Source organism: Gopherus evgoodei, chromosome 11, assembly GCF_007399415.2.
Source record: "Gopherus evgoodei ecotype Sinaloan lineage chromosome 11, rGopEvg1_v1.p, whole genome shotgun sequence".
Lineage (NCBI taxonomy): Eukaryota > Metazoa > Chordata > Testudines > Testudinidae > Gopherus > Gopherus evgoodei.
Genome location: NC_044332.1, coordinates 21347920 through 21365064, shown reverse-complemented (window position 1 = coordinate 21365064; position 17145 = coordinate 21347920). Strand labels below are relative to the sequence as shown.

General features: G+C 43.0%; 1 protein-coding gene across 8 annotated transcripts in view; it reads left to right on the top strand.

Moving 5' to 3' along the window:
• STRADB (STE20 related adaptor beta) overlaps positions 1-17145 on the top strand; it is a 34056-nt gene that overhangs the window by 12447 nt on the left and 4464 nt on the right. For 7 of the 8 annotated variants that reach the window (XM_030580214.1, XM_030580212.1, XM_030580218.1 and 4 more), the window contains 6 exons: positions 9713-9812; positions 10692-10813; positions 11297-11405; positions 11885-12008; positions 14747-14918; positions 15456-15560. In XM_030580214.1, coding sequence (XP_030436074.1) covers positions 9713-9812; positions 10692-10813; positions 11297-11405; positions 11885-12008; positions 14747-14918; positions 15456-15560 — 732 coding nt within the window. The remainder of the gene's footprint in view (positions 1-9712; positions 9813-10691; positions 10814-11296; positions 11406-11884; positions 12009-14746; positions 14919-15455; positions 15561-17145) is intronic. The other variant, XM_030580220.1, reaches the window with a different exon arrangement.

Below are 17145 nucleotides of genomic sequence, written 5' to 3'. Positions count from 1 at the left end.
ACCTTGTATGAGAGATGGAGCAGGGAGCATGTCATCAAAGGTTCAAAGGGCGGTCCCATGAGTCTGGAAAGGACCAGATTGAGGTCCCAAGCTGGGACAGGCTGCCGGAGATGCAGGTGTGACGCTGCGGTCTGTATGATTTTATAAAAATTTGATAATGAGTGAATATAATGTAACTGGAATATGCTTCATGCAAAAGCTCTCTTGTAAGGTATCATTACAAAGCTTATAATCTACTGGGTGATAATCCTATTTGTATAAATGTACAACTCTTGTATCTGAAACTAGACATATGAAATATAACTGAGGTAATTATGCAAAGTGTGGGCTGTTAATGGTGGTTTGGAATCTAGATGACTCCCATTAACCAGAACAATTGTCTGCAGATGGGTGTGTTTTACCTGTAAGTCTTCCTGTATACATGTGTGCTGGCAAGTGGGCAATGAAGTCTTGCAGTGACATGTGATCATGTCACCTGAACTGGAATCCATCTTTAATCTGATGTCTTTCCATTGAGAAGGAGGGGGTGGAAACCCAGAGAGGGACCAAGGATTCCTGCCTTATGGAAAGAATATATAAAGGGGTGGAACAGAACGAAGAGAGGAGAGAGGAGCCATTATGAAGAATCCCCTAGCTACCACCTGAGCTGGAACAAGAGCTGTACCAGGGGAAGGAATTGTGCCCAGGCTGGAAGGTGTCCAGTCTGAGGAAAACACTTACTGAAGCATTTCTGAAGGTGAGATTATCTGTGTTCAGTTTGATTAGACATAGATTTGTGCATTTTATTTTATTTTGCTTGGTGACTGACTTTGTTCTGTCTGTTATTACTTGGAACCACTTAAATCCTACTTTCTGTATTTAATAAAATCACTTTTTACATATTAATTAACTCAGAGTATGTATTAATACCTGGGGGAGCAAACAGCCATGCATCTCTCTCTTAGTGTTATAGCAGGTGAACAATTTATGAGTTTACCCCGTATAAGCTTTATACAGAGTAAAATGGATTTATTTGGGTTTAGACCCCATTGGGAGTTGGGCATTTGAGTGTTAAAGACAGGAACACTTCTGTTAGCTGCTTTCAGGTAAACCTGAAGCTTTGGGTCACGTAATTCAGACCCTGGGTCTTTGTTGGAGCAGACAGGAGTCTCTGGCTCAGCAAGACAGGGTGCTGGGGTCCCGAGCTGGCAGGGAAAGCAGGAGCAGAGGTCTTCTTGGCACTTCAGGTGGCAGCTCCCAAGGGGGTTTCTGTGATCCAACCTGTCACAGCAGGTATAGCCTGTCGAGCCCTTTAAGGAAATGGCTGACTTTAGGGTTGGCAAAGACCAAGCAGCCCTCTGCACCTGGATGAAAGGCAGAGATTGTGGCCAAGTGAACCCTTACTGATGACATGGACAGTTCCTGCTGCTTGAGATGGAGGAGATAGTCTAATATAAGTGGCACAGAGGCGAGTGTCAGGAATGACTGATGCTGCGCTGACCAGATTGAAAATCTCTTCCACTTATCAAGGTAAGTAGCCCTGGTAGAGGACTTGCCTAACTCATTGGGTTCAGCCATGGAGCTTCCAGGCCATGACGTGCAGCAGCTCTAGGTTTGGATGTTGAAGACGGCCATGATCCTGAGTAACTAAGTCTGGGAAGAGTGGCAAGGTGAGTGGAGCTTCCATGGACATTTCCAGGAGTGATGTGTACCAGTGTTGGCAGGGCCAGGCTGGAGCGATCAGAATCACTGAAGCTTCTTCCCTTCGTATCTGAGGAGCACTTTGTGATCAAGAGGGATGGATGGGAAGGCGTACAGGAGACGGCCTCCCCATAGTGAAGGAACACGTCCGCAATGGAGCCTGGCTGTGATTCAGGAAGAAACAAAACTGTTGACACTTCCCGTTGCATCACATGGCACACAGGTCTACCTGGGGAAAACCCCACTGATGGAAGATTGAGTTCAAGATGTCTGGGCAAAGGGACCACTTGTGGCCATGGAACAACCTGCCAAGATGATCTGCCAACTCGTTCTGTACTCCAGGGAGGTACGATGCTTGCAGGTGTATTGAGTGTTCTACCCAAAAGTCCCATAGCATGACAACTTCCTGGTACAGGGGAGAGGTGCATGCACCCCCATTTGTTGATATAAAACATTGCCATGGTGTTGTCTGTCACTGATACACATCTCCATGCTAGGTGTGCTTGGAAAGTCTGGCATGCCAGGTGCACTGCTCTCAGCTCTCTGACATTGATGTGGAGAGTGAGATCCATCTGAGACCAGAAGCCGTATGTTCTGACATCTCCCAAATGTGCCCCCAAGTCCTACACATCCATCACTAGTGAGAGGGATGGCTGAGGGCTGGTGAAAGTGATCCCTGCACACACTACCTGCGGGTTGAGCCACCACAGCAGGGAGTCAAGTATCAGGCGAGGCAGGGTTACAGTCCTGTCCAAACTGTCCCGGGCTGGCCGATACACTGACACCAGCCATGACTGAAGAGGTTGAAGCCTGAATCTGGTATGCTATATTACGTAGGTACAGGTTGCCATGTGTCCTAGAAGTTTCAGGCAGTACCGTGCTGTGGTAGTGAACTGTCTGAGACCTCAAATAATGTCACCTACGGCTCGAAATCTCACTTTTTGAAGGAATGCCCTGGCATATGTTGAGTCCAGGACCACCCCTACAAATTCTATCCTCTGAACTGGGGACAGCATTGATTTGCCCTAGTTCAGTAGCAGGCTCAGTTCGTCAAAAGAAGTTCTTATGAAGGCGACCTGCATCTCTACTTGAGTTCTGGATTGGCCCTTGATCAGCCAGTCATCGAAGTATGGGAACACCTGTACCTGTCGCTTGTGCAGGAACGTGGCCACGACTACCATGCACTTGGTGAATACTCGAGGTGCCGCTGACAGGCCGAACAGGAGAACTGTGAACTGGTAGCGGGTGTTGTTCACCATAAACCTGAGGTATTTTCTGTGGGACTGAGTTATTGTTATGTGAAAGTATGTGCCCTTCAAGTCGAGGGCGGCATACCAGTCTCCTGGATCCAGTGAAGGGATGATGGAGGCCAAAAAGACAGTGCAGAACTTGAGCTTCTTCATGAACTTGTTGAGTTCTTGCAAGTCTAGGATGGGCCTGAGCCCGCCTTTGGCTTTCGGTACTAGGACATACTGAGAATAGAAACCATTTCCCTTCCGCTTTTGAGGGACCTCTTCCACTGCCACTAGTGAAAGGAGCAAGTGTACCTCCTGTATAAGGAGTTGCTTGTGAGAGGGATCCCTGAAGAGGGACAGGGAAGGATGGTGGAAGGGTGGGAGGGCTCAGAATTGGATGGAGTATCCTCTCTCTACCGTGTAGAGCACCCAGCAGTCTGAAGTGATACAGGACGAAGCACAGTAGAAAGGGGAGAGTCAGGACAAAAGATAAGGCGGGGTAAATCCAGTTTTTGTTCTGGTGTGCCGTCCTTGACCATACCTTCAAAAAGGCCTGTTTTGGGCTGGAAGATGGCTTGGATTGGCTAGAGCCCTGGCCTGATGACAGATGTGGCCTTTTCCTGCCACTCCTGTTCCTCCTCCAGGAACTGTCCTGATGGTTCTGCTAGTAGAAGCACAGGGGAGGTTACGGTCTAAAATGCTTCCACTGCATAGCGGAAGTATGAAGGCCCAATGATTTGAGAGTAGCACTCGAGTCCTTAGGCTATGCAACCTTTTGTCTGTTTTCTTGGAAAAGAGAGCTGAACCCTCAAATGGGAGGTCCTGAATAATCTGTTAGACCTCATATGGCAGGCCCAAGACCTGGAACCAGGAGCTCCTTCTCAGGGCTATGCCCATAGCCATCACACGGGTAGCTGCAATCTGACCGTAGAGAATAGACCTTTCTCCTGTAAAAGTTGAGTCCTTTTTGCCTCCAGATTCTTCGAGGAGGGTCCCTGGAAGCCCTGGCGTTCACGTTGGTTGACAGCATCAACAACGAGATAATCGGGTGGGGGATGGATATACAAATGCTCATAGCCCCTGGATGGCACAAAGCAGTGTCTTCTGTTGCACTTAGCCTTAGGGGGCAATGTGGCTGGGGTCTGCCACAAAGTTTTTGTAGTGTCAGAGATGGCTTTTGTAAGAGGCTTGGCAATACGTGCAGGTCTGGAGTGGGTAAGGATGTCTACCATTGGATCTGTGTCCTCCACTACCTCCTCCGCCTGAATACTCAGGCCCTGGGTAACCCGCCACAGCTATTGCTGTAGAACCCTGCTGTCTTCCAGGGCTGGGGCTGTAGCCATGCCCGCCAGCCCCTCGTCTGGTGAGGACAAGAAAGAGACCCCCGTAAGGGATGACTGCTCCCTTCCTTCCACACCCAAGGGGTCCTGCAGCACCTGGATTTCTTAGGCCAGTGCCGACCCGGATGGTATTGTACCCCTCGGTGTCGGGACTGCATACACTGACACCGGTGATGCCGATGCCGAGGCCATCATTGACACCAGAATTGCAGTCGGTGCCAGGGCCGTCATCAGTGTTGGAGATGTCAGAACTGAAACAACTGGGGCAAATGCAGGCTGTGCCGGAGGCATTGGGATGGTTGTGTCGGGTGGCAGTGAGGCTAACCTGATCCTGCCGATGGTGCTGGAGGGGCTACAAACGTGGCCAAGGCCACCAAAGTCACCCTGGAATGTGACTCTTGGATCCGACCTTGTCTTTGATGAAAAGCCCGGGGAGTCCAAAAAGGGCCATTGGGCCGGGGGCTACCATTGTGCCTGTCTGCTCCTACTCCTATGGGACTTATAGGAGTCAGACTCCAGGGTGTCTGAAAAAGAGGACCATGAAGGAGCATTATTTCTAGGAGCTGACCGTTTGCTCCAAGGGCTTGGGGACCGGCGCAGCTGAGTGTGTTCCGGTGCTTGGGAGTGGCGCGTCAGGGTTTGAGATCTACAGAGCATCATGGCAGACTTTCCCCTTGAAGGTGCATAGGGAATGACCAGTGCCGGCGACCTGTCCCATCTAGGAGGGGAGAACTGTGCCGTGAGATGGAGCAGTTCTTGGGCTGCCTCGAATGCCTCCGGAGTCCAAGGGAGCTGTAGCTCCCAGCTCGGCCTCAGCGAATGAGGAGGGTCCAGACTCAGCCGCCCCTCCATGCGGGCAGAAGTCGACGCGACTGTCACCATTGGTGGAGCGGAAGTAGTGTGGCCCAACTTGGGTCTCACAACGGCTGGCTCCTTAGACTAGTCGGGGAAGAATGACTTGTCACCGGCCTCCTCTTCTTCTGCAGCACCGGCGATTGAGAACGGTGCCTGCGTGCTGCATGTGAGCCACGAATGGAGCCGGGATGGTGCACTGAGTCCTTGTCCTTACTCAGCCCCGGTCCTCATGCTGATGGTGCCGGAACGCTCCGCACTGAGGAAGTGGAACTATATCTATGAGTCTATGAAACCCAGGGTTGAACTAGGGGCGGAGTGCAGCCAGGGCCTCTCAGAGGTCCAGAGAAGCCCAGGCCACTTCCAGCTTTTGAGTCCCCTAGTCATAATAAAAAACATGATGACACATGAAAACAAATAAGGCACCAAAAAAAAGACAATTTGAATATTATTTTATTTAACAATAATTTAACAAATGCTTTTCTAGCCTTTTTCTGTGCAAATGCACTAATTATTGAGGAAAAAATCTAGCTTTCGTGCAATGTCACAGTTGATATTAAGCATGGCGAGCCCATTCAAATGCTCTTGTCCCATAGTTTAACTGTGATAGTTCTTTACCTGCTTCAACACGTTGAAGGTGTGTTCACCTGAAGCCACTGATGCAGGCAAACTGACAAAAATACACAATGCAATTGTGATATTAGGAAACACCCCAGAGTCTCCAAATTTGAGTATTTCTTGAAGCAATTCCTTTGGCTTGCAATCCAGTTTAAAGTTCATGGAATATATTCATTTGAGGAAGATGACCTCGTCACTGAGATCTTTTGAGATTTCTTTGTTGTACTGTTGCTGAAATTGTTCAGCTGCAGAAAGTAGATCTTCGTTACTCAGTCTATTGAACTGTCAAAGAAACCCCAAAAGGGTACAAATTTGTCGCAGTGACTCAAATCGACGAGCAAGACCTGATTGAATAGAGTCAATGATGACAAGAAAGACATTGACCCTATAATGCTGCTTGGCATCAGATTCAGTAGGTAAGTTGCGATTGGTGGAGTACTCAGATGAAATGCCAATATTCTGTGCCACTAATTTGGACTCAGTCAGGGTCGCATCCCATTGTTCACGAATTTGTTGAATTTCATTGATAAGACTTTTAATGTTATCCCTTTCAACATCAAGTGTAGCATTGCATGCTTCAATTACCAGATTAGTTTGGTGGATCATTGTAAATAACTTCATCCACAAAGATGACATCAGAATGCTTTCAAATTTGGACATGTGTTTCTGAACAGACTGAAGTTCAGTTTGAGCCTGTGTAGTGAGATTGAGAGATTCAAGCTCATTTAAAGCCTCTCTCACTGAATTCAAATGCTGTGCAACTGGTTGAACACCATCAATCCATGCAGATCTAGTTTTGGACATTCCATGCAGTGAAACAGGAAGATATTGCTTCAGAATTTCCCACCTTTGTGGACTGCTACTGAAGAGATTGTACATTTGCTGAATAGTTTCAAAGTAAGTAATTGCTTCCTTGCCTGATTCAGCACAGTCAGCTACAGCAGAGTCAACACCCTACAAGCTTTAGAGTGTGATTTCCACAGCTGGAGAAAATACAGTTTGAATTATGCTCAAGCAGAACTGCTTCTACACCTTTGTACTTCCCAGCCATATTAGATCCATTGTCATAGGCTTGACCAATGCAGACTTGAAAATCTAACATAAAACCTTCTAGAATTGCTAGTACTTGAGCTGCAATTTCTTTTCCAGTTTTTCTTTTGAAATTATCAAACAAAATAAACCTTTCTTCAATTGAAAATTTTGAGCTGTCTACAATCTTAACATATCGAATAACCATAGTAGTCTTTTCCTTGTGAGAACAATCTGGAATGGCATCAACAATGATTGAAAAATACTTGGCATTTCAAATCTCATCAAGAACTGTTGTTTGTACGAATGACTCATATAGCTCAATAAACTTGTTCTGTATGTGTGTGGAGAGATAGTGGACTTACATGTGTTTTTGACTCTCTTGCAATTCTCGAACACATTTAACATGCTCTGATAAAAGTGGGTTATAATTGCTGAGGAGCTCAACTATGCCTGGAAAGTTTCCATTTGCACGCTCACCAATACGTTGACTGGAACCAATCCCTGCTCAGAAAGAAAAAGGATGACATTCAGGATGCGCTCAAGAAGTTTTTTCCAGTTATTAGTTTCTGTAGAGAGTTTAGTCAAGCTGAAAATTCTGTTGAGAATTTACTCTGATGCTGCCCTATTGGCTGATTTCCATTCAACACAGTTTTCTTTGTGTGATGGTATTCGGTCTTTCAACTTCCTCCAACGTCTGTTGATGCTCCATCCTGATTGATCAAAGAGAACTGATGCATTTTCAGTGCTTTTGTTCAAAATGAAACAGGGTGTACAGTACAGACATTGTTTCTCCATACTCCAACGTAACCAGTCTCTTGTGCAGGTCTCACCATTTGGAAGAGTTTTTGTCAGCAGATGAGTAGGGAAAGCATGATCATCAGCATCTCGTGATATGTTACTTGGAATTTCAAAACAACTAATTTGAAGAAAAGATTGCATTTGGGCAGCATTGCTCTTGTCATTAATTCCAATGTCAGTTACAGTCAAACTTGTTGTACTCATGAATTGCTCTTTCTTTGTAAGATCTACATCTTCCTGTTGCTGTTGAGTTTCTTGATTGTACACAGGATCTTCTGCTGCATCTGGTACTGTTGGCACATCTCCTCCTTGACTGCTGTCCTCATGTTCACGTATTGGCATTGAATTATCACCTGTTGCAGTTGCACAGTTTTCATTATCTGTGCTGTTGTTTGTTGGGTAAGGTGTGTTTTCCAGTGGTTTGAGAAATGAAGTTATTGGTTTTGAGCTCTTAGCTGCTGCTTCACTCAGTTGTTTTTGCCTCTCTTGCTTGTACCATTTTCAGAGCTCCTCTTCATAGTGATCTATCTGATCTATTTACACCTGAAATGTTCTAAAGTAAATATGTAGCCCGTCCACACTTGAAATATTCTGCTGTAAATAAGTAGCCTATATACACTTGAAATCTTCTACTGTAAACGTACACAAACGCTGAAAATATATAAAATGAAGGAATACTAATTAAGAACATAAAATGAAACAGTCAGGTTATTATCCTTATCACTGAATCAAAACTCAAGCATGCAAGGTATAATATAACAGGCTGAGCTGAAGACAAAGGGATGACGTGTATATATAGTAAACCCAGACACAGATACAGTCAGAGGGATAATGTCCAAAAATCTTAAAGGTATATCCTCATGAAACTCACTGTACAAGGTTGTCCTCACAAATTTTCACCTTGAATCTGGGCCTATAGACTATAAAAGCCTATGATGATGGCCAAGCTACCAAGCTAGGGCTCAACCAACCAGTCACCTCTTTTAGCTACCATATGAAGATAATGAGGAATGCTCACACATAAATAATTCCTTAGTCAACTAGACGTAAAACCATAAAGACACTAAAATGTAACAATTCTCTATCTTTTTAACACACACTTGATCCAGCACCAGCTACTAGTAGTGGTTTGTTTATATAATCAGCTGATCTGAGAGGACATGTTCATCACGGTCTAATCTTGTGCCATCAGAACTTATGTATTTTTATTAATATTTATGAACATTTTTAACTCTTTAATATGAAAATATCTATCAGTTAACAAAAAATTGTCTTTTACCAAATTGCATCTCTTATTTGCTTAAAATTGCAGCTCATTTTATCCAATAGGGATGTGCATAAAAACAAGTTGCAAAACTTATCAAATGCCAAAAAATTAACAAGTATCTAAATTTGAGGCCCCCTTTGAGCTTGAGGCCCAGGCCAAATGGCCCTCCCAACCCTCCCTCTGATTGGTCCTGAGTACAGCCTTCATTAACAGGACCTTCAGGCGCTGATCTCTATCCTTTAATGTCCTGGGCCGAAAGGTCTTGCAGATGGCACAATGAGCCTTCTGATGACTCTCTCCTAAACACTTCAAACACGAAGTGTGAGGATCGCTTCTGGGCATACGCTTGCTGCAGGCTTCAAAGCCTGGAGATCCTGGCATGCCCCGGCATCAAGAGAGCTTAGGAGCAGAAACCCACGCTCCAAAGGAAGCTTAATCTAACACTGAAGGCTACTAACTATGTAATTAACCTACAGAGCTAATGAAAACTATGTATAGAGACTGCTAAATGTGCTTGCTGAGACAAGAGCACAGGGAAGTTCCAGCTAACCATCACTGGAGGTAAGAAGTAACTGAGGGGGAGGCGGGTCTGCAGGACTCTATATTGAGCATCATAAAGGCATGATTCAAGGGGGCACCCAGACCGACCTGACAGATGCTGCTATGGGAAAATCTTCCGGCTACTGTACACGTGCGCACACACACCCTTGATTGGAATGGATGTGAACAAGCACTCAAAGAAGAACTGTAATTTCTTGAATCTCAGAAATTGAGTGCTTGATTTTTTCCACCCACACATTTGCATTAGTTTGTATTTATTTATACATATACTCACACACACACACACAAATGTGTGTACCAATATTAAAAACTAATCCTTTTACCACTAGGCAGATGAACCTGAGTTATCCTGGATTCATCCATATGGAAGAAATGAAATGGTACTTTGTTCTTCTGACGTCTCCCATTATGAACTCCAGGTGGAAATAGGTAAAGCTAAATCTATGCTGAAATATGCTTTGTCCATACAAGATTTTTCCTGCAAATGGCCATTCTTTTTATATATATATATATAAAATATATATATATATTTTTAAAAGTCCCCTGAGTGGAAAACCTAAAAGCTGAGAAAACATGTTCTCCTTGTTATAGAGCCAACCAAAATTATTTTAAGATCTCTCTAAATGTTTGCACGTCTTGACCTCTGATCTTAGCTGATTATTTTTCTAGTGTTGTGAATTTCACTTAATGTTTAAAGAAATAGAATAGAAATTCACAAAGATACACAAAGACCTGTCTGAATCTGAAATCTCTATTCCAACTTGGAGAAGAGATTTTCTGCTCATCTTGCTGCTAATATTTTTTTAAATAAATAACCGCACTAAATCGGGTACATTGATTGTAAATATAGTAGAGAGCAAATCAGCATTGCAGTTCTGGTGGCTGTGGCACTTGACAGTTTCTTAACAGTCAACAGGCATGGTAGATGGTCCTAAAGATGGCTGTACTGCATCACTATGTTTAGAATGATTGCCAATTTGGTGGTAGTTCTTTAAGTAGGACATCAGCAAAGTAGTCAACATTTGTAAGACACTTCATTGGTCCTGAGAAATAAGACTTGCTTAAACAAGTTTGATTAGACTAAACAGAAGCAACAACCATGGCTTGACTAGTTTTCTGGCTGATGTTACATGTAAGAATGCACTGTTAACTGCACCCTTAAAGCCATAGATTCACTGCAGTCAGCAGCAGTCTGTTAAAATTCTAGGACTGTTTGACTACTTAGTGAAGAAGCAATGTTGTGGGTTCTTTTTAAAACTACCTTTTTATAATGTTAACGAAAGGCAGTTGGCTTGCTTCTGGTTATAGGAAGAGGATTCAACAATTTAACTTCGATCTACCTTGCCCGACACACACCTACAGGAACGCTTGTGACTGTAAGGATCACAGACTTAGAAAGCTGCTCTGAAGAACATTTGAAAGCTTTACAGGTAAAACAGTGGGGACTTATATAGATGTCTGACACAGAAACTATAATGTATGTGAGTATATGCAGTTAACCAGTACCAGAGATAGCCTTGTTATATGAACTTGGTGCAAACTAAATTAAGTGGCTTCTTGATAAGGTACTAGAGAATAAACTGAAGTCTTCTGCCATACAACAATTTCTAGTCATGCAGGAATCCCAGTTTGAAATACAAACTCTATACTCTTCACTAGAATAAGGGGCTTAGAATTAATAATAAACAAACAGAAGTTCAGATACACATTGAAAGTTTCAACAGTTTCTTTGAATTTCCATTGCAGGATGTGCAAAGCATCTGAAATTTACATAGTGGGACTCCAAACTTGTTAGTTAGTAGAAGTGCATTTACAAAATTGACTTTTTTAAAATTACTGAGGACCTGTGTAGTTAAGGTTTTGGCAAGACAATAACTTCCAAATAACTTACTCACTTTTGTTTAATTCTCTAGAATGAGGTGGTGCTATCTCACTTTTTCCAGCACCCCAACATACTGACACTTTGGACAGTGTTTACTACTGGCAGCTGGCTTTGGGTCATCTCTCCGTTCATGGCTTACAGTAAGAATTGTAACTACAACTTGGGAAAAAGCTTACTGAATTAATTCTGGATTAGATAGCACAGTCCCTAACACCAGGTGTGCGGCTATGGAAGAGCACAGGACAGAGCAATTCTATATTTCCTGTCAGTGTCTCTTCTCTTGTAGAGCTTGGATGTGTCCTAGTTCCTCTGTGCCAGACTTATGAATTTTGCTTCTCCTAGAAGGCAGTGTGGATTGGCTATACGGGTGAAACAGCCAGTTTCCAGGCTTCATTGTGATATTTTACTACTGGAAGAATCACTTTCTTTTAGTGATATACTCTGACTGAGGTGACTTTCTTCATCAGCAGTTGCCTCCCTGTATAAATCATTGTAAAGAGAGAACAATGTTTCTTCTCTGGAGTACATGAACAGTGGAGAGAGTGCTGTGTTATAGTAGGAATAAAGATTTGTCACTAACAAGATCCAAATGCTTAGTGTGATTTTTTTTTCTTTTCAGATTCAGCTAGTCACCTGCTGAGGACCTACTTCCCTGAAGGAATGAGTGAAGCTTTGATAGGAAACATTCTGTTTGGTGCAGTTAGAGGGTTAAATTATATGCACCAAAATGGCTACATTCACAGGTATGAGACAATTAATACCACAGGTAAAATGTTGTAGCAACACACAAGCTTCCACACTGAAGCTACTCATTAGTCTATTCAGTTTACCAGAAGCCTATGCCTGATTGCTATAGAGGAAGGGCAGCTCCCTTTCAACACCCATTTCTCTTGTTATTCACAAATTGTTCAGCACTGTGGAGTAGACACACTTTTCTGAGCATTTGCTTGGTTTGATACCCTCCAGGCTCTCCGGCATAGCTAGTTTAGCTGAAGAGACTACTTTAGTTCCTATAAAATGTCTAATCACTTTTGAGCCTTCTTGCCACAGGGACTTTCTGCGGTAGTACATTACAGAGGTTGAACTATATTGCTTGGTAAATAACTTCCCTTTATCCATTCTAAATGTGTTGCTATTCAATTTAATTGTTCTTTTACAGGGGGCTGGATGAATGGGAGCACTTGTTTGGTCATCATTTACTGTTTATACAATGCTTTGGAGATGTAAAGCACTCTTTCAGTAGTGTTATGGAGTTTGTTGATAAATTGTATAGTCAGTTGCTTGACCACACTTTTGTTTGTTATGAAATATAAATCAAGAGTCCAAATAACCATTGTCAGGTCTCCAAAGGACAGTCCTGTGCAGCAATATTACACATTCACCTTACACAGAAGGTGTGCTCCCCAAAGTTACATCCCTGAAGTCGTCGTTTTATAACTTACTTGTTTACCAGAAAAAGGAACTGTATACATCACCTGCCACTGGAGTGAATTAATCAGCTTTTATGTTGTTTGTTTCTGGTACCCTGGTGTACCCCGTTATATCTTGTTCTGAACCCATGCATTCCAGGTACTAAAGAGTGTAAAGATACATCCTAGGCATGTAGCAGGATAAACAGGTCTGTCTGCAGATTAGTCCTGCTTTGATTACGGGGGTTGGACTAGATGACCTCCTGAGATCCCATCCAACCCTGATACTCTATGATTCTATGAAATGTACTGATACTGACAGTTTCCCTATCTTTGTAAGCCAAAGTTTACTTCAGCTAATGCAAGCTATTATGGAATACTTAGCATAAGTGAACAGAATTATAATAAAGGTACAGTCCAATTTGGGCTATATAACTGCTATATTAATGCTTAATATTATGGATACTGAAATGCTTGGAACATATATTGGGGGTAGTCAACATAGTATATATGTATGCTAGTCAGTGTATATTATTCAACAGGTTGCAGCACTGACTTCCTAGTTATGGTTAGAACTTTTTTTTAAAGATTAGAAAGCTGACACTTGAAGCCTAACTTTAATTTCCTAAGAAGTTTCACTTGTTCAAACTTTTCATATGGCTTCTAATAAGAGGAGGATTCATGGTGAAAGCATTTTTTGAGTTATGGAACTCCAAAAAGATTGTTCACTTTTCCCAAAGACTTCTAAAAAGCCTGAACTTCTCTTAACGTCTTATTTTTAAGAGTAACAATTTTGTCCAGAAGCTCCACATTTGTCTTATACTAGTTCTGACTATTTAATATCAGGCTTTGTGGTTTATAGTGGAAGTCAAGTTTCCTACACAAATTCTTACCTCCAAGAACAGTCTGGTCTTAAGCAAACTTTTTGTTGGTTCTTTAATTTGAAGCTTCTATCAAACTGTGAATTTACCAGAAATCTTAAGTGGCACAATGATGCTGCTTCAAAACTGGAAATATGTTTACCATAAATTAAAAATAGGGCCTTATTAGGAAGTTACAGATTTAAAAATAAGGCAAGTCTTGAAATGCATAGGAATAATTCGAAAACAAACCTTAATTTGGACTTCATCTCCTTGTTCACCACAGCCTGTAGACTAAAAGCTTTGTATTTCTGCCCACCCTTTACATATCCAGCATCCATTCTTCTGTATCTATTCTTTTATACGGTGTTCACTGTATCTGACATGCAAATCACCGAACACTAGCTAAAGACCCAACCCTGCTCTAGAGATAACAGCATCTTGTATCTTAACTCTGGAATAGAGTTCAGAGAATGTCTCCTTCCCCATCCCCCTAAATCCATTATAAACCAATTATTCTACACTGACCTCCTCTCTATGCAGATGCCCCAATATATGTACCTCATTTTTTCTTGTATAACTCTGTAGATGCACCTTTACCCCCATTCACTGTACTCATTGACTGCAGGTGCCAGAATACCATGTACACTGACACAGATGAAGGACCTGTGTATACTTTACATACATGCTGGCTTGACTGTCTCCTCCATTAGGGAGTATTTGACTACAAATAAAAACTGACTATTGGGGAGAATTTAATTTGTTGAATTATAATACCTGTATGCCCGTGTATGTGAATGCTAATGGAGACATAGTTATGGTGGCATGCAGAACCTTAGCTTTGATATCTTTTTCAAATAGTGATTTCAAAACTCTTTCAGTGAGGCACCGTGGGTGTGTGTGTACCCAAAAAAATTTTTTGTTTGAGGGCGGGGATCTTATATAACTCCAATTTTAGAATGAACACCACATAATGGCTTCAGATTGCAAAGTCAGGGTTTTTTAACCATGCATTTTGGATAAGAGATTGTGTTTATATAGTTTCTCTTCACCCATCTTTAACATGTGTCTCAGTCAGCTATAGCATGATGACATGGTCAGGCTATCTCAGAAATATTGTATAAATATATGGCAGACTTTCTACTGTAGTAATAAGTAACATTCATTTGAGTGATTTTTTTTTAATAACTACATTTTATCACTTTGTTTCAGGAATATGAAAGCTAGCCACATTCTGATTTCAGGGGATGGTCTGGTTTCTCTGTCTGGCTTAAATCATATCTACAGTTTAGTTAACAATGGACAGAGGTCAAAGGTTGTGTATGATTTTCCCCATTTTAGTACTTCAGTACTTCCTTGGCTGAGTCCTGAGCTACTGAGACAGGTCAGTATAACCCAGTTAATTTTGCCTTGAGTCTCTGAGATGCCATTTCCTTTTTTTAAAGTTTCTACTTAGTAGGCTCATGAAAGAGCCATAAAGGCTATTTATTTGCAACTTCCAAACTAGACAGCGTACAACATGTTTAAGAACCTTAAAATAAATTGTGGCTTTATGGTAGACCCATGTAGCTTAATGTCTTTACCTCTTGCCTCTTTGTTACAAAGGTTCTAAAAGACGTGATCCTAATGGACACTTTTTTCCCCCATGGAAACCTGAAAATAATTGCATTGACTTAACTCTCTCTTCTGTACAAATATCAACTATGAAATCTATTAACAAGAGCTGTGTGCATTAAATCTTTCTTACAGTCAGAGGGCCCAATCTTATATAAGCAGCTCATGCACAACTTGTTGGGTATGGGATATTAGGATTGGGTCCTGAAACGGTATTGTATCTACAGTATATTTGCATATGCATATTTTTACAGTACATATTCAGTAGTTCCCAGTGTGCTGAAAAAATGCTTTTTCTCTCCCACAGGATTTGTATGGGTATAATGTGAAGTCTGACATTTACAGTGTGGGGATAACAGCATGTGAATTAGCCAATGGATATGTACCATTTCAGGATATACCTTGTGCAAAGGTAAAACATTAAATACTCCTAAATCCTTCTCAAAACTTCATTCACAGGACTATTTTTCTCTTATAGATACTGTCTAATAATAAAGTTACTACAAAATATATTAAAGCAGTGGTCCCCAACGCGGCGCCCGTGGGGGCATCTTAATGCGCCCGTGTCTTGGCCCCTGGGAGAGCACCCGCCGAAATGCCACGGCGAGGACGCTTCTCGCTTACGCCGCTTGCCATCAACAAGTGATGTCATCGAGAGGCATCGCCCCCGAATTTCGGCAGGGACGCCTCTTGCTGACGCTGCTTGCCGTCGACGAGTGATGTCATCGAGAGGTGTCGCTGCCGCAGTATTTCGGCAGGTGCTCCACCGCCGCTGTGGTCCTTCGGCTGGCACCCGCCAGCCAAAAAGGTTGGGGACCACTGTATTAAAGGATGGCGCTTTTTTTTTTTTTTTTTTAATTTATTTCAAACATATGTGCTGCTTCCTAGGTCAAAGGAGCTTCCAACTCCTGGTTTTTCTGAAAGGTCCTATTACAAAAACTCTGTCCCTGAATCTTGACCAAAGTGCAGCCACTACCACAATTTTATGGACCCTCGGCCAGTGTTTCTCAAATGCGACCACTGTGGCTGCATGTGGCTACCAGGGGCTTTTCTTGCAGCTACAGTCTCCTGGGCTGTTATGCAGGGGAGGGGGAACAAGGTCACAAGTGGCCCCTCCCCGTTGCTTCTGGATGCACCATCTTGGTGCTGATTACTGGGGTGCCAGAAGGGGTTGGGCCGTGTCCCCGCTTTGGAAACAGCTGGGGCACAGTGCTGGAGAACCAGGCAGCTGGGTGAGTTCCCACCTTCTCGGGGGCTGTTGGGCTCAGGCTTGGGGCTTCAGCCCTGGAGTGACAGGGCAGTGGGGTAGCAAGTTCTGGCCACAAGACTTTGTGCGCCAGCCCCGCACTGCCTCCCACCCACCCCCATTGTTCCTGGCCCCTGCTGACTCCCCCGACCCCACCATCCAGAGCTTAATTTGTTCCAAGGCTTGACAGGACTGAGTAAGTCTGTTATGAGAAGCAATATTTGTATGTTTGTTAATATCACTTTTCACAACAGATTAGCTAGCCAAAAAAAATTATAATGATTTGGACATATATATGTGCATATTTATTTGTTTTTCCTAAAGCTAATTAAGTATTTTAGGAAAAAGTGTGAGAGCGGCCAACAGCAAGAGTTGGTGGCTGCACTCTGAGGCCACCAAAACATTTGTCCTGAGAACCCATGTCCCGAGGCACACACCTGTGTGATACACTTCCGAAAGAAGGAACCACCTATCCAGCTGCCTAGCCCCTCTGAGTACAATGATGACTCTTTGGACTCCCCCATACTGACACACCCTCTTCCAGAAGCAGTTCACACACACTTTTTCAATACTAAATCATACAAAGCCAAGAAGAGTAGATCACACAAAACAAACATCTTAACCACAGTGTCACTTTCTAGCACGGCTTCCCCTCGGAGTCCTTAGGGACCATTGATATCTAGGAAGGCATGGTACAGGTTGAACCTCTCTAGTTGGGCACCCTCGGAACCTGACCAGTGCTGAACCAGAG